The sequence below is a fragment of the Panicum hallii genome, chromosome 6, assembly GCF_002211085.1.
Source record: "Panicum hallii strain FIL2 chromosome 6, PHallii_v3.1, whole genome shotgun sequence".
In the NCBI taxonomy this organism is placed as follows: domain Eukaryota; kingdom Viridiplantae; phylum Streptophyta; class Magnoliopsida; order Poales; family Poaceae; genus Panicum; species Panicum hallii.
In genome coordinates this window covers 32,736,249-32,753,834 of record NC_038047.1, presented here as the reverse complement: position 1 = coordinate 32,753,834, position 17,586 = coordinate 32,736,249, and the positions used below count along the sequence as shown (strand labels likewise).

Here is a 17,586-nt window from a genome sequence, read left to right as displayed (position 1 = left end):
CTCTCCAAAAAAATAAAATATTTCATCATCATCAACCAATGCAAGCAACCAACCAATTGCAAACATCATTTCAGTGCCAGTCCCTCAGGCATTCAGGGGCAGCAGCCCACATATCAATTATTCCTAACAAACAGTCCAACCATGCATGCTTTGACTAGTAAGTAGATTGATGACCCCACCTACACTACACACACACCTCTCCTGCTTCATAACTAACCTCCTCAAGACTCCTCAAAACCATACAGTGGGCCTGTTTAGTTCCATCCGCAAAAACGCAAAAAAGCTGTAAACGCAAAGATGCTAAAAGAATCTTACTAATTTGAAGTGTTAAATGAAGTCTATTTATAAAACTTTTTGCATGGATGGGTTGTAAATCGCGAGACGAATCTAATGAGCCTACTTAATCCATGTTTTGCAACAGTAATGCTACAGTAACCATCCGCTAATTATTTCTTAATCATGGATTAATTAGCATCATTAGATTCGTCTCGTGATTTACAACCCATCCATGCAAAAAGTTTTGCAAATAGATTTCATTTAGTATTTCAAATTAGCAAGATTCCTTTGCTACAGTGAAATTTTGCAAAAATGCAAAATGAACTAAAATGGCCCAGTATGCCACACACTCCAAACCTAGCTTTCTGGTATGAATCTTGTTGACTGATAGGTAGGTTCTCAGCCACAGCCAGACAAGTCTAATCAACAGAACCTGTAGAAACAACTGAAACTGGAACACAACAGGTTCTGATGCACAAAACATCGCAATCGCACATCACCTAGATACCCGCAGCATATCACTCACACCTGCGGCACGCCATTCTCATCCACCTGCTCCACAACTTCCTTTGATATTTTATATTCACGAGCACCACAAAAAAAAAAAGCAGTGCCGTGCACACAAATGGAACCACAAACTTCCACAGTCCCAAGCCACTGATGCACAATCAAACAAAGTTGGTGCTCATTTCCCTGCTAACCATATTTCTGGCTACTGGGAATTGTTGTTGCAACTGATTTAACATGTCCCCTTCCAAACACATTCCTTAAACATTTATCACTAATATCTCCAAGAGTAAAAAAAAGAGCATCATTTTGTAGTAGTGCAATGCCTTCAATATAACGTACGGCTCCCAGTATACAAATCACTCCCGCAGTTTTCAGTAGATAACCTATATTAGCCCGTAAATTGTCTTAAGAGGAACTGTGATTGCAAACACTTTCCACAAATATGGTAAAAAACCCAAGATGTAGACACAACATAGGCTAAATTGTCAACATGCCACAACATGCGATTTATAGCGATTTTTTTAATTAATCTACCAAATTCTGATTCATATGTTGCACTGCAGGTGTTCTTGGTCTGCTTGGTAGCAGGGTGCAGCATCTGCTGGTTCAACACAGTCTGCTTTGTTCTCTGCATTCTCAGCTTCTCTGCAAGCAACCGCCCCCTGGCCCTCTCCCTCTCAATAAGCTTCAATGGGCTCAGCACCGCCTTCTACACCCTCTTTGCAAATGCCTTCTCCCCCACCTCCCCATCTGTCTACCTCCTCCTCAATGCCATCCTCCCTCTTGCCGCCTCTATTCTTGCGCTCCCAGCCATACTCCTCTGCCATACACATGACAGCCACCTCCAAAGCGTGCCCAAGTATGACAGGCACACCTTCCTCGGCCTCAACATCCTTGCATTCATCACCGGCATATATCTCGTGGTCTTTGGATCTTTAAACACAACCAGATCCGCTGCGTGGGTCATCCTCACAGGCGCCATGGTCCTCCTCGCCCTTCCTCTCATCATCCCTGCCTGCTCCAGCTGCTCATATGTGGATACACACAGCATTGACTCTGCATCTCACCATGATGACCCGCATAAGCCCCTCCTAGTCGGTAACAATCTTCAGAATGAATCCAATGCCGTCATGGAAAAAGCAATGGAGCAGCAGTTGCAGGGCAGTAGTGGCGGAACAATACTGGATAAGGGCCACCTGGTGGTACTCGGTGAAGAACATAGTGCAAAGAGGCTCATTGAGCCACCTGGTGGTACTTCTGGCTCTACTACACAGCCTACTTCTGCGGAGCAACTGTTGGCCTGGTATACAGCAACAACTTGGGGCAGATTGCACAGTCATTGCACCAGCAGTCACAGCTCACCATGCTACTTGCTGTCTACTCATCCTTCTCCTTCTTTGGTCCTCTTCTCTGCACTCCCCGACTTCCTTCACAGGTATCTGTCTTGCTCTAGTATATCAATTATCATCAGATGGCTTCCTAGTAACTAAATATATATACAATCTGTATACAGGAAGGTGTCACTTGCTCGGACAGGGTGGCTTGCTGCCGCATTGGTGCCCATGCCAATGGCCTTTTTCCTTACGCGGAAACAGCAGGATGGAAGCATTCTGGCAGTAGGAACAGCACTAATTGGCCTAAGCTCAGGGTTCATATTCGCTGCAGCAGTGTCAGTGACCTCCGAGCTCTTTGGACCAAATAGCATTGGTGTGAATCACAACATCCTAATCACCAATATCCTGCTGGGCTCACTCCTCTATGGCCAGATTGCTGCTCTGGTATACGACGCAAATGGCCAAAGGATGAGAGTAACGGATAACCGCACTGGCATGATTGATACCATGATTGTTTGCATGGGGGTGAAGTGCTGCTACTCAGCCACCTTCTTCATGTGGGGTTGCATCACATTGCTGGGGTTAGCATCGAGCATAGTTCTATTCATAAGAACAAAACCAGCTTATGCCAACACTGCAAGTCGATCAAGTTGTAAGCACCTTCACCAAGTTTCCAGTTAACAGAGAAACTCCTTGATCAGTCCCCTGCTTCTTTGAAATCACTGTTAGCTTGTATAAAATTTTGGTTTAGTTTTAGCTGAGATGGGTTAGATATGGATACATCAAATGAATACCATCATAGTAGACATCAAGGGGGTAGGAAATTATCAGCTTAGCAGCTGGCATGTAAAGTACAGAACTGGCATTCCATTTACTGGCATTAATACTAACAAGTCAGCCTAAAGGCTGCATGAAATCAGTTTGGAATGTTTGTTGCTGGTTGAATTGAGATATGTGCAAAATCCTCCATATCTAGTGTTGTTATGTATTCCCTTCGATGCAAAACACATGCCTTTTAGGATTTATCTACATGATCTACAAGATGAAACTTTGGCCAGTGGAAATATGACATTTCAAAGTAAGGTAATTGAATATTTGAAAAGTACTTCTCATGGTGAATCTATTAACATTTATCTACTTAACGACTCATCACAAAACTAGAGTTTAGAGCAAACAACTTATCTTTAAATCGTTGTCAGCGTGATACTGTTTGCATTAAACAAGGAGAACAATGAGTTCTCTAAATAGCAGGAAAATGACACGGAGTTATTAAATTTTGGAAGAATGACCTAGATGGATCAGTCCAGTGAGCTGTAGTATTAAAAGAACAACTTCAGTAAGCAATCCATGGAGCATTCAATTATCGTGGAAACTGCAAAGAAATGGTCCTCTGTTGCCTTTCTGAACCTATATTTAGCTTGTCCATAAACCTTTAAACATTCCTAGAAGCTACCATCCAACAATTTCAGAGAAGTAGGCGAGATTATTCACCAATGCTAAAAATCATGTTAATATTACTTCATTCGACGGGGTTGCAACTGGAGGATGTGAATGCAAACACTTGACAGAACAAATACTTGAAAGGGACCAACATGGTCGGAAATTAACAGCTTAGCATCTGATTTGTAAAGTACAGAACCAGCATTCCATTTACAGGCATTCGTATTAAAAAGTTAGCCCAAGATAGCATGAAATCAGTCTGCACAGTCAAATGGAGCTGTGTCCAAATCCTACATATTTACTGTTCTTATGTAAAACAGAGTGACTCAAAAGTATGCAGGACTCTGGAGATTGAATCTAACTACCATGCCAGCTTTCTGCCAAAAATGATAACCAAATGACTTGTCTTTCAATATTTGTCAAGGTGCTACTTATACAGCAAACAAGGGGTCTGATGAGTTCTTCAAATACACAAAATCACATGCAAAGTCTTTAAATTTTGCGAGAATGGTCTAGATGGACTATTCCAGCGACAATAACTAAAAGGAAATATGCTTCAGTGAGCAATTAACAGAGCATTCAATTATCATACCAAGAAACAAACTTTCACCCTTTTCTAAACATATAACTTCACTGATACACTATTAAAACAAAATATAACAAGTGGAATCCAGTCTGAACGTGTACAGCTTAGCTCAGTTGTTCCCTCAAAATTTTTTTGCTCCCTTGGAAAAAGTTTATCGTAGCTGCCTACAGCCCTTTAAACTTTGCTGGAAGGTACCATATCCAGGCATCCAGAAATTTCAGAGATCTAGGACAAATTATTCACCAAATGCAAACAATTTACACAAATTTTACCTTATTCAAGGGGTCTACAAATGGAGGATGCAAACACTTGACAGGACACATAACGCATGACTATTTCTTCTGTTGCTCATCATGCTTGCGCCACGGATTCAGGGCTTCTCTCATAGCTCGGGCCTCTGGACTGCTTTCCCAAGCTCGTTTTTCTGACTCCAAGACAGTTACCTTCTCATCTGTAGCATATAACCATGCAGAAAAAAAGGGTGTATAAGAGGCATTCCTATGTAGCAGTGAACAACATAGAAACCAAATGAACTTGACAGAATGAATGGTGCTAGGTTCTGAACCAGTTATGCGGCCACCAAAATATCCAAAGTTAAGATTGTTGCTGGTACGAGGATGCACTGAACCGTCCAGTTTAGATAGCTGTTAGTTATTTGTGGTATTTTTGGGAACCTTGGCAACTTCCCAGTGATTTAAACAAGCCCGTTGGTTTCGTGGTAAACCACCTGCTAGTCTGATTTTGGATAAAAGCAAAATTCGAATGGCGGTAGGATCTGGAGAGTAGCAAAGCTGCACTTGGAAGTCTTTCAATCTGCCGAAAAGCTACCAACAGCCAAAACTGGGGACTGTGGCTGGACTGTAGATAATTCGTTCACGAAAGTCTGATAATGAATTAAAAGCTTCAAAGAAACTACAAGAGGGAAGGGTTGAATGCTGGGCAGAGGGGGAGTGAGGGGAGCGAGAAGCGTACAGAAGCCGGTGTGGATCATGAAGAGCTCCATGGCGGCGCCTATGGAGGCCCCGACCACCGCGATCTTCAGGTACCAGCCCGCGAACCTCATGATATGATCCACCCCCCAGTAAATCCTCGAGGGAAGGGGTGACCGGAGCGAGCTGAGGTGACGGCGGCGGCGGCGGCGGCGGCGGCGAGCAGACAGGCGGGTCGACGGCTCGACGCCCAAGGCCACAGACGACGAATCGTGTCCGTTGAAGCCCAATAATGGACGCCGCTTTCCCACCGTTCCAACAAAATGGGGGCCCGGCCCACCCAGCTTAAAAAGCAGGCCCGCTTCGCATTCAATCCTCTCTCTGGCATCTCCACTGCCACACCACTGTGACCACACGCTCCCGCGCCGCCCATGGCGGCTACCTCGCCGACGGCCACGAGGCCGGTAGCCGCCGCACTTATACGAGTCCCGCGTCCAGGGATCAATCGCGTCTCCTCGCCATGCTGCCACAGCCGCCCCCGCCCCCGCCGCGCAACTCCTTGGTGGAGTCGTCCGCGATGCAGCCGTAAAGAGAAGCCGGTCGTCACGGACGTCGTCGAGGAGGAGGCACCAAGGGGCCCGGAGACTCAGAGGGAGGATGAAGAAGAGGCGGAGGCCGGCTCGCTGCGTGGGGTGCTGGGGTGGCTCAGGCTTGACGGGGTTGCGGCGGACATCATCAGCATCGCCGTGCCCGCCGTGCTCGCGCTCGCCGCCGACCCAATCACGGCGCTCGTAGACACCGCCTTCGTCGGCCATATTGGTAAGTCGTAACGTTCCTAAGGTTCACCATGTCATCCAGTGCGCTCCTTCATTTGACAACTAGAATCATGCCATTCAAATTTACATCTGCTCTGAGAGGGGATCAATCACTTGATGTGCATGTATCTGTCAGGCTCGGCTGAACTTGCGGCTGTTGGTGCATCTGCTTCCGTATTCAATTTGGTATCCAAGCTGTTCAATGTGCCATTGCTTAATGTCACCACATCTTTTGTTGCTGAGCAGCAGGCAGTCGATGCCAATAGTTCTAATACCACAGGACAAAGTAAGCAAAACAAGAGTTCCTTTTGCTGTCCAAAAACCATCTCTGTCGTTCGCATTACGTTGATTAGTTTTTAGTTCTCGCCTAGGAGATGAATCTTTGACGCCACAAAAGGGAAGCCAACAAAGGAAGGTTCTTCCGGCGGTTTCAACATCCTTGGCTCTAGCTGCTGGCATTGGATTATTGGAGATGGCGGCACTGATTGTTGGATCTGGGACACTGATGAACATCATTGGTATACCCGTCGTACGTAAGACTAATTTATTCGCATACTCACATTTCTAGGATCTATTTCTTCTCTGTAACTTGATGTCAGCTCTGGGTGTTCTTTAGGATGTTTCGTGTGTCTTCTCTTGGTCTGAATAATATAATGCCTATGCAACTCCAGAGTCTATGGTGCCACTTTTGATGCTTCATTTTGAAGCCACTATTCCTAATTTATACTTGAATCCCTGAAAGTACATTTTTGGGCTGTCCGTTCACATGCTTGCTGGTAGTTGTGGCACTAAGAAAATTTCCTTTTCGTCATCCTGGAAACAATGGACAGTTCACAATGTGAAGCAAATTATGCCACTAGGACATATGTTCATCCTGGTAGTTGTGTGGTCTATTTACTTCAATTTTTCTGACCTTAAGGTTCCGTAATGTTTGCAACTGCTTTTAATTTATACTTGATGGTAGCTGCTTTGACTAATTCCCAATGCAGTTTGCTGTTAAAACACTGTTGCTGCAATTAAGTTCTTTTGTTTACTGTCTACACAGGATTCACCAATGCGAGCACCAGCAGAACAATTTCTTATGTTCAGGGCATATGGTGCTCCACCAATTATAGTGGCACTTGCAGCTCAGGGTGCATTTCGTGGATTCCTGGATACAAAGACACCATTGTATGCTGTGGGTACGTGTATGCTAGCTCACTTTGACAAATTATGTAACTCGTAATTTTTGTCCATATGGAATTTCTAGGACCTTGGCATTTAAATGCGTGATTTTTGTTGTGACAGCTTTTTTTTCTTAATTAAGATGCTCTATGTCTAAAATGCTTAAGCAAGGAACTAATGTCATGATGCATACAGGTGCTGGCAACCTATTAAATGCAATACTGGATGCTGTACTTATTTTCCCACTTGGTCTAGGAGTAAGCGGCGCTGCCTTGGCCACAGTGTCCTCTGAGTATGTTGGTGGCATCATGATACTTTTAGCAATAAAGTTTTGCTTACTATTATTGTCATCTATACTAACATAATTATAAGCCCGTAAACTATTTGGACCAATTGTCTACAACTCTACATGTATTCAGGTACTTGACTGCGTTCATCCTCCTTTGCAAGCTGAATAATGAAGTAGACCTATTTTCATGGAATATCATTGGAGATGGAGTAATTCGTTACCTGAAATCTGGTTGGTCAATATCCCTCATGCTCATATCCCAGGATGTTACATTTCATGATTTTGCTTTAGTTGGAGCAAGCACTGGTTCAAACAGACAGAAAACTATCCATGATTCATTTCTGTTTGATAGCTGTTGCATTTAGCATCCTGTGTTACATCTTAGTGCAAGAGACCTTTATGACAACCACTTGAACGTTTTTCAGGTGGACTGCTAATTGGCAGAACAATTGCAGTATTCCTGACACTGACACTATCTACGTCCCTAGCTACAAGGGAAGGGCCTGTTCCAATGGCTGGCTATGAGATATGCTTGCAAGTGTGGTTAACAATTTCTCTGCTGAATGATGCTCTAGCCCTTGCTGGTCAGGTATGCGAAATTACTGTAGTGGATCTTTCATCAAATCTCTTATCTATGTATTTGCTTGTGAGGTATCCCTAATTTGCGCAGGCTCTACTTGCAAGCGAATATGCGAAAGGGAACTACAAGCAAGCCCGCATGGTTGTATACAGAATCCTGCAGGTTAAGAAGTCATTTCTTGTGAAAGTTCAGAAATGACACCAAGTTTCTTCTTTTCCTGAAGGAGCTGATAATGTTCCTTGTTTGTGTAGGTTGGAGGTGTGACTGGTGTTGTGCTTGCTGCTACCTTATTAGTGGGGTTTGGATCTTTGTCCTTGCTGTTTACAGATGATCCTGCAGTTTTGGACGTTGCCCAATCTGGAGTTTGGGTACTGATAATTTTGAGACATTGATTCTTAGTTTCTCAAGTGGTGTGCACCGTGATTCTTTTGTTAACGTTGTGAATATTGGATTGTTGCAGTTTGTCACTATTTCTCAGCCAGTAAATGCTATTGCATTTGTGGCCGATGGACTTTACTATGGTGTTTCTGACTTTGCCTATGCTGCATACTCCACGGTCCTGATTTATACTCCTACTCTATCTCATTATTTTATATCTAATACTACCACGTTATCATGCCATTAGTTATCAGTTATCACTTAGCGTGTCATGCTAACCTATAGACTCTTGGTTGTTTCAGATTTTTGCGGGGGCCTTCTCATCAGTATTCCTACTTATCGCTGCTCCTAATTTTGGTCTTGGTGGCATCTGGGCTGGTCTTACTCTATTTATGAGTTTGCGAGCAATTGCTGGTTTCTGGAGGTAGTAACGGTTGATTCATTTGTAGAAAACTTTCAATTAGGACTTTCTTTTTCAAGGAACCAAGTTTCAGATTTGGGGAAAAGGAAATAGTCTTCTTACTGGAACAGTAGCAGCATGAATGAATAGTGGCTTGTGGGTGATTTTCTGATTTTCAGGTTAGGGAGCAAAGGTGGACCTTGGGAAATAATCTGGTCAGAGAGTGAGTAAAGCACAGATTTGACCATGTATATTCAATTGATCTCATACTGTCAAGTTAAAGGGGAACTGAAGCTGGCTACAGCCTGCAGGCCATATAGCCCTGGCCCCTGGGTAATAGAAGACCTTTTGTAACATTTAGCAAGGTAGCTGATGTAGCTCTGTCGAAGTATGTACACAGTAGACATGTATTTGGTGTTGGCTTGCTGGGCTCTCGTGTTATGCCTGGTGAATGTAGAAGGCCTTAACAGCCTTTCACGTGTTTACCATGTACAACAAAACTGTGTTCCAATAGAAGGCCAGCCCTTCCTGTAAATTTCTTTTCTGGATGCCGTGCCTGAACGTGTTTACCATGCACTCGAAATCTTTGATGATATTCACATGACACAACCTAAAACTTCAAGAACCGGGCCGCAATCTCCTGCTTATCTTGGCCATTCTTAAATTGAGTTCATATATAATTGAAAACCTGCGATTTTGACTGTTCTAGCATTGAGGGATAAAACAAGAACTAAATAAACTGAGGCGGCATCTCTAATGTCTATCAAGGATTGATTTAATGACCATTGTGATCACTCAGTCAAGAAATGTCAAGCCATTGGTCTAGCAATTTCACTATCAATCTGACTACTGAATAGAAATTTGGTATCAGGCCGCCAAGAACAGATGGCTGATGAAAGTCTATGCTCACAGTTTTCTGGACCGGATTTCTAGCAACTGGCAACTCGTAGTGTACCATTCTCCAGCACTAATCACAAGTACTGTTAAATTTGTAGAACATGGGCTGCATGTGTTTTTCCTTTATGTTATCCCTAACACTGCAGCCATCAATCTTATATACATTAATGTTAAATGTTACTGTTTATCAGTCATTGATGTTAGTGTTAGTGAGACAGCTGCTTTGCTACATGGTTGACTACCCAAATTCTTATGTTCTAGTGACCTGACCATACTAGAGGTTACCATATGTTAGCCATGTAGTCTAGTTAGTGTTAGTCGGGCAGCTGCTTTGCTAACTATATATCATGGACAAAAATGACCTGTCTAAATATTTTGGTTCCGAAACCTTAACCAAGCTAGGCTTATTCTCATACTGTCACCCTTTGGATTTCTGGTGGTGACCTGTGGTGCTAGTCTCAAATTGCTGAAATTTAGCTTTTATTGTTTCTCTGTGCTTGATTTGTTTAGTCAAAGCCATTTCTCTTGGTTACTAAAATCTTGAGGAATAAGCTGGGATGCTTGTCCTCCCACAGTACGTGATGGTTGTTCTCAAGGGTTCAGTGCCTATGGCATTTGGAGGTACCCAGGAGCCTGCAGCTTATGGTGAGCTGGTTTCCATTGGAGGGTTGAACCCTGATGTCAACAAGAAGCTGAGTGCTGCCATTGCTTCTATTCTGGAGTCAAAGCTGTCCATATCCCAAGTCCCGCTTCTACCTCAAGTTCCACGATTCAAAGGCAAGCGGACACTATTTCTTGTTGATTCGACTTACCATTCATGGGTCCCTTACATCACCTAGTTCTCATTTCAATTTTGTTGTTTTTAGGCTCATCCTGCTCTTTGCATGCTTTGCATCAATAATAGATCATGTAAATAAACATCTGTTGTTTCACCTTTCATGCCATATCCCTAGCTCTGCATATGTTTCCTTTCCTGCTTGCTTATGTAGATGGTGTTTGTGTCTTTATTCTAGCGATGTCTTAGCACCATGGTAATTTTGAGTATTATGCGATGATGCAGCGCTCGGACTTTGGTTGGAATGACTCCACCTTCTAGATTCGAGGTCCATGGGTGTGGCTCCACCGCTCCAGTGAAGGAAGATCATGTTCCCTAATGTCTTGTCCATTGCATAATGACCTAATAAGGACACTGTTGTAAGATACCAGTTAATTTGTGCTGAACTGAAGTGAAAACTGTCACGTGGAACTGGGGCACAGACTTGTTCAATGCAACCTAGCATATTTGTGCTGTGCTGTGTTGGCTTGCACAAACTTGGTTATCTTGGTTGGTCCTTTGGGTTGGGTATGGTAAGGTTAAAATGATTCTGTCTATCTTGTTCTGTTTGATAGGGGATGATGGCTGGTAAAGTAAACTTGCAAAGGGTACTCTTTGCTGTTGTGATTTGCATGCTTAAAGCTTAGTACAGTATACTGTTGGATTAAAAGAAAAAAAAGGAAAATCAAGGGATAAATGAAAAATGCAAGGGGAGGGAGTTTTGCACCTCAAGTATGGATGGCGCACGAACTTTGCTGGCATGTTGCCAGTTTCTTCCAGAACCAAGGACATGGTGCTTGCTTGGTTTTGAAAAAGAGGGAAGAAGATGCGTTGCAGTTGTAGGCACTGATGCTTGAGCTACCTGTGTTCTGCTGCATAACCTGCTGAAATAGAGAGCCCCTCTCCTGTCCAACCCTTCGTTTGTTTCTTATTGTTGATGAATTTGTAATATTGTAATAGTACATCACATCACATTGCGTCTCTACCTAACCATTGTTGTTCGTTGCATCAACAGCTCTGTTGCTTTTGTTAGCAACCCTATGGCGTTTCCTTCTCTAAGGAAGTCGTTCGCAGCTTTGAAACAAGATTCTATAAATCTCTAAAACTATGGAAAATTTGCACAACCTTTGCGTTGATTGTTAAGTGATCACCAATTTTGAATGAGATCTAACAATAAAGAAGCTTCCAAAGATCCAAAATATTTGCCCTTTGTATTCATCTGGAGCCATCACCCCTCCCCGCCCCGCTCTCAGATCCGCCAAACCCGGCCGCACAGAGACACCATGGCCGCGGCTTCCCCTCCGCCCCTCCCCACCTCCGTCGTCCCGGCGGCAACACCATCCCCCTCCCCCATCCCCACCGCCGTCTCCTCCGCCGACGTCGCCGCCGCCGACGCCAACCCCGCCGCGGCGCGCGCCTTCGTCTCCCGCCTCCTCGACTCCGCCAGGCGCGCGCTCTCCGGCGCCCGCCGCTGGGCCGAGCTCGTCGACCGCTCCGCGCTCTCCCGCCCGGACACCCTCTCCGACGCCACCTCCCGCCTCCGCAAGAACCTCGCCTACTTCCGCGCCAACTACGCCGCCGTCGTCGCGCTCTCCCTCGCCGCCGCGCTCCTCGCCCACCCCTTCTCCCTCGCGGCGCTCCTCGCCCTGCTCGCCGCCTGGTGCCTCCTCTACATGCTCCTCCCCGCCGACGCGCCGCCGCTCGCCGCCTTCGGACGCACCTTCTCCGACAGGGAGGTGCTCGGGGGCCTCATCGCATCCTCCGCCTTCGTCGTCTTCCTCACCTCCGTCGGCTCGCTCATGTTCTCCGCGCTGGCCCTCGGCGCCGCCGTCGTCTGCGCGCACGGCGCGTTCCGCGTCCCGGAGGACCCCTTCCTCGACGAGCCCGACCAGGCTGCCGGCAGCGGCAACCAGCAGGATGAGGATGATGATGGTGGATCATCGGCGGCGGTGCTGCTGCTGCCTGACGACATGCTCGCCGACGTCCTCCGCCGCCTCCCGCCTAGAAGCCTTGCCGCGTCACGCTGCGTCCGCAAGCAGTGGTGCTCCATCATCGACGCCCGACGTATGCTCCGCGTCGACCTCCTCCCTCTCCAGCTCGACGGCTTCTTCTGCAACCCCAACCACCTCCAAGACCGCCCATCTTTCTTCGCACCCCCATCGACAATGCGCCGAATCACCACCTGCCTCGACGACATCTACGACACCCTCGGCTACATGAGCATCGAGGACCACTGTAATGGTCTGCTTCTACTTGGGCAGCAGATGGTGGTCAACCCTGCCACACGACAATGGGCCACCTTGCCTGCCTTCCCATCATCATCATCATCATTATTATTTTCTCGTGTCGACGATCAGCTGCTTCTACATGTTGACAATCAGCTGATTGTCTACGATCCCATGGTGTCGCCGCAGCACTACGAGGTATTTCTCATCCCCATGTTACATGCCATCAACCACGGAGAAGACGACGACGACGACGACGAAACCCAACATCTGTCAGCAGACTACTCAGCAGATCAGTACTGGCCACCGTCGCCATACACAACACACGTCTTCTCCTCGAGGAAATGGAGGTGGGAGGAGAGGTCCTTTGTCCGCCAAGGGGATCCTGCCGGAACCATCGCCGATATGATGTGGCGGGACTCCGGCGGAAGCCTGGACGGCCAGGGGGTCTATTTTCAGGGAGCACTCTATGTGCGTTGTCGAAACGATTCTGTAATTAGGTATCTCTACTCTCCATTATGTATATGTATATATATATATATCATTAATTAATTATTATTACTCGATCGACTCTCTTCGATCATATAATTCATATCCCATTATATATTTGCAGAATAACCTTATCAGGTGACAAGTACCAAATGATTAAATCGCCTGTATCAAGGACCAGACTTGGTGAATATGATCTCTCTTACTTGGGAAAATCAGAAAAAGGGGTCTACTCTGCGCTACTTCGACAGGATGGTGTTAGTTGCCCACAATGTCGAGTTTGGTTGCTTAATGAACTTTGCGGTCAGATGGAGTGGGTATTGAAGAGTAACATCAACCTTCAATCCCTTGAAGATATTCCTCATCTTCAATTTGCTAATAAATATAGCAAACCATGGACGACCGTTGACGACTTTAATACCAAGGATGAAGCACCTGCGCAAGACCAACTCGATGGATGGGACTTCGACGATGGTATGGTCCTAGAGATCACAGATAACAAGCAGGCCACTACAACAAACTGGAGTTTTGGTAATGTTTTCCATGGATTTCATCCTTACAAAGAGATTGCCTTCTTTGATGTATCATCAGGAGTCGGAGTCGTATCTTATCATTTGAATACCTCAAAGGTTCAAGAGTTGGGCACCTTTCATATAACGGGCTTGGAAAGCGTATTCCCGTACACAGCATGCTGGATGCGGGACTTGTTTGAAAACAATTAAGTGGCTTATCAAAAGGTTAGCGTGCGTGCATGGTTTTGGAACATGCATATAGATGTTGGATTCTCTGTTACTTTAATACTCTGTACATGTAAGTTATCCATTCGGACCTGCTATAATAAAGATTAGAGTTGCATCTCTAATTTTATTTTATTATCTTCCCGTCATGTTTTCCTTTCGTTTCTAGGCGGCGGCACTTAGCCGCATGTTAAAAGGCATCAAAGAGATGGGAAAGACTGGTTATATAGTTGGGTGAAGATAACACGCCAAAATAACACATTTGATAAACTTTAGAGATAGTTGGCAACCAACACATCAAATTATTTTTTTTAACTTACAAATATAATAATGAATCAAATTGTGGACGCATACACTACTACAGAATGCTTTCCTGAGCCGAGTCCAAACCTATTTTCAGAGCCGGTCTTAGGAGGTGGCACTGAACAAGCGGAACTGAAAATAAGATTTTCAGCACAGGTTCAAAACAACATTTTCACAGCCGGTTTCTGCCGCCAACCGGCTGTGAAGGTTTATTTTCACAGCGGGTGGGGTCCCGAACCATTGTGATAACTTTCTTGAGATTATAAAATATTTAAAGTAGCACTATTTTTACAGCACAATAATATAAAAATATCGCAATCTGTGGAGCATATCAACGGTCAGACTTATGTCACAATCATTTGCCTTAAGCAACTCATCAATGAAATCTATGTATATATTTGGAGACATTGAAACAAGCATTTTGGCTAGAGCAAGTGGATCCATGTCATTTTCCTCGTACCACGAAGGATCAAAAGTGTCACCAGAAGGGTAGAAGGGTATCCCTTTGATGATGACTCTGCGAAAATGTTATGACATGCTCAGCTCTGAGTGTAGTCATGTGAATAAAATAAATCTATGAGTTCAAAACCTACAGAACCATTAGAAAAGTGCTTTTAGTCTCACCTGCTTGTTTTTCTGGGGCCTTATCTACAAATGAACTCAGGAATCCAGGTATGAAAGTACTGGCATTTGGGTTCAACTCGAACGGCCCTTCCATGGTTCTTTGATCAACAAAACTGTAAATGCACAAAGAGGAAAATTTAGTGCAAATATCTATGTGCAATCACAAAAGAAAATAATATAATTTACGGACTCAACAATGAAACATAGTCAACGAGTGGACATGCATGCCATATATCAAGAGATAATAATATGCCCCAAGTGCCAATTCAAAGCGATAGAAGTTAAGAGACCGAGCAGAAAAGACAGTATAGCAGAAGTAGATCGACAGGGTTAATACAGATCTGATCACATGCACCAATTTCAGTATTGATGTGCATCAGAATTGACCTTCTTGCGCTAAAGTAACCCCTAAAAAACATTACTTCTAGCCTTCTAGGACAGTAAATTTCCAAATATAGGAGATTCTTGGAAACAACAATTATATTCCTAAAATTAGAATGTTGCTTCTTAAAATGGAGCCTACAGAATCCAAATGATAAAAACCTGCAATTATGCTCACACAACAGTAGTTGCTCTCAATCAGAATATTATTGATATGTAATGCACCTATATGTTCCCGTCCCATTTGGGTCATTGGGTGCCTGGCATAGGAAGTACAGTAGAGAAAGTGTAGTTTCATGCAACATCCTGGCCCCAAGTAATAATGTTGGATGTTACTGTTTATCAGTTATTGATGTTAGTGTTTGTGAGACAGCTGCTTTGCTACATGGTTGACTAGCCAAATTCTTATGTTCCAGTGACCTGACCATACTAGAGGTTACCATATGTTAGCCATGTAGTCTAGTTAGTGTTAGTCGGGCGGCTGCTTTGCTAACTATCATGGACAAAAATGACCTGTATAAATATTTTGGTTCCGAAACCTGACCAAGCTAGGCTTATTCTCATACTGTCACCCTTTGGATTTCTGGTGGTGACCTGTGGTGCTAGCCTCAAATTGCTGAAATTTAGCTTTTATTGTTTCTCTGTGCTTGATTTGTTCAGTCAAAGCCATTTCTCTTGGTTACTAAAATCTTGAGGAATAAACTGGAATGCTTGTCCTCCCACAGTACGTGATGGTTGTTCTCAAGGGTTCAGTGCCTATGGCATTTGTAGGTACACAGGAGCCTGCAGCTTATGGTGAGCTGGTTTCCATTGGAGGGCTGAACCCTGATGTCAACAAGAAGCTTAGTGCAGCCATTGCTTCTATTCTGGAGTCAAAGCTGTCCATTCCCAAGTCCCGCTTCTACCTCAAGTTCCACGATTCAAAGGCAAGCGGACACTATTTCTTGTTGATTCGACTTACCATTCATGGGTCCCTTACATCACCTAGTTCTCATTTCAATTTTGTTGTTTTTAGGCTCATCCTGCACAAGAACATGCTCAATGTTTGCATGCTTTGCATCAATAATAGATCATGTAAATAAACATCTGTGGTTTCACCTTTCATGCCATATCCCTAGCACTGCATATGTTTCCTTTTCTGCTTGCTTATGTAGATGGTGTTTGTGTCTTTATTCTAGCGATGTTTTATCACCAATTTCCTTTTCTCCATGCTGGCCCTCGGCGCCGCCGTCGTCTGAGCGCACGGCGTGTTCCGCGTCCTGGAGGACCTCTTCCTCAACGAGCCCGACCAGGCTGCCAGCAGCGGCAACCAGCAGGATGAGGATGATGATGGTGGATCATCGGCGGCGGTGCTGCTGCTGCCTGACGACATGCTCGTCGACGTCCTCCGCCGCCTCCCGCCTAGAAGCCTTGCCGCGTCATGCTGCGTCCGCAAGCAGTGGTGCTCCATCATCGACGCCCGACGTATGCTCCGCGTCGACCTCCTCCCTCTCCAGCTCGATGGCTTCTTCTGCAACCCCAACGACCTCCAAGACCGCCCATCTTTCTTCGCACCCCCATCGACAATGCGCCGAATCACCACCTGCCTCGACGACCTCTACGACACCCTCAGCTACATGAGCATCAAGGACCACTGTAATGGTCTGCTTCTACTTGGGCAGCAGATGGTGGTCAACCCTGCCACACGACAGTGGGCCACCTTGCCTGCCTACCCATCATCATCATTTTCTGGTGTCGACGGTCAGCTGTTTCTACGTGTCGACAATGAGCTGATTTTCTACGATCCCATGGTGTCGCCGCAGCACTACGAGGTATTTCTCATCCCCATGTAACATGCCATCAGCCACGGAGACGACGACGACGACAAAACCCAACATCTATCAGCAGACTACTCAGCAGATCAGTACTGGCCACCGTCGCCATACACAACACACGTCTTCTCCTCGAGGAAATGGAGGTGGGAGGAGAGGTCCTTTGTCCGCCAAGGGGATCCCGCAGGAACCATCGCCGATATGATGTGGCGCTCCGGCGGAAGCCTGGACGGCTAGGGCGTCTATTTTCAGGGAGCACTCTATGTGCGTTGTCGAAATGATTCTGTAATTAGGTATCTCTACTATATATATCATTAATTAATTATTATTACTTGATCAACTCTCTACGATCATATAATTCATATCCCATTATATATTTGCAGAATAAACTTGTCAGGTGACAAGTACCAAATGATTAAATCGCCTGTATCAAGGACCGGACTTGGTGAATATGATCTCTGTTACTTGGGAAAATCAGAAAAAGGGGTCTACTCTGCGCTACTTCAACAGGATGGTGTTACTTGCCCACAATGTCAAGTTTGGTTGCTTAATGAACTTTGCGGTCAGATGGAGTGGGTATTGAAGAGTAACATCAACCTTCAAT

At 45.1% G+C, this 17,586-nt stretch overlaps 4 protein-coding genes and 1 pseudogene across 5 annotated transcripts; 4 read left to right on the top strand and 1 right to left on the bottom strand.

Moving 5' to 3' along the window:
- Positions 1 to 1,286: 1,286 nt before the first annotated feature.
- On the top strand, positions 1,287 to 2,817 carry LOC112898209 (annotated as a pseudogene).
- LOC112896630 lies at positions 2,702 to 5,349 on the bottom strand. Of its 2 annotated transcripts, XR_003229516.1 has the most exons (3): positions 5,119 to 5,349; positions 4,419 to 4,597; positions 2,702 to 2,825 (listed from the first exon to the last, which is right to left on the bottom strand). XR_003229516.1 is itself a non-coding variant. In XM_025964665.1 (2 exons), the coding sequence occupies exons 1-2, from the start codon at positions 5,207 to 5,209 to the stop codon at positions 4,479 to 4,481; spliced, it is 210 nt and encodes a 69-aa protein (XP_025820450.1). In that variant the 5' UTR covers positions 5,210 to 5,349; the 3' UTR covers positions 4,150 to 4,478. The 2 variants fall into 2 exon arrangements, 1 of the variants encoding a protein (XP_025820450.1); XM_025964665.1 differs by lacking the exon at positions 2,702 to 2,825 and having other exon boundaries at positions 4,150 to 4,597.
- A 91-nt stretch (positions 5,350 to 5,440) lies between these two features.
- Positions 5,441 to 13,993, top strand: LOC112898208. Its single transcript, XM_025966582.1, has 14 exons — positions 5,441 to 5,894; positions 6,027 to 6,176; positions 6,262 to 6,419; positions 6,936 to 7,071; positions 7,250 to 7,346; positions 7,474 to 7,574; positions 7,769 to 7,932; positions 8,014 to 8,085; positions 8,175 to 8,291; positions 8,384 to 8,479; positions 8,604 to 8,725; positions 8,881 to 8,924; positions 11,592 to 13,137; positions 13,251 to 13,993. Exons 1-14 carry the CDS (start codon positions 5,507 to 5,509, stop codon positions 13,846 to 13,848), a joined length of 3,789 nt encoding a protein of 1,262 aa, XP_025822367.1. The 5' UTR covers positions 5,441 to 5,506; the 3' UTR covers positions 13,849 to 13,993.
- Positions 13,994 to 15,902: 1,909 nt separating this feature from the next.
- LOC112898041 (macrophage migration inhibitory factor homolog) lies at positions 15,903 to 16,237 on the top strand. The gene is made up of 2 exons (XM_025966455.1): positions 15,903 to 16,097; positions 16,187 to 16,237. Exons 1-2 carry the CDS (start codon positions 15,903 to 15,905, stop codon positions 16,235 to 16,237), a joined length of 246 nt encoding a protein of 81 aa, XP_025822240.1.
- An 88-nt stretch (positions 16,238 to 16,325) lies between these two features.
- LOC112898207 (putative F-box protein At1g32420) lies at positions 16,326 to 17,003 on the top strand. The gene is made up of 2 exons (XM_025966581.1): positions 16,326 to 16,334; positions 16,437 to 17,003. Exons 1-2 carry the CDS (start codon positions 16,326 to 16,328, stop codon positions 17,001 to 17,003), a joined length of 576 nt encoding a protein of 191 aa, XP_025822366.1.
- The last annotated feature ends 583 nt before the right edge of the window (positions 17,004 to 17,586 follow it).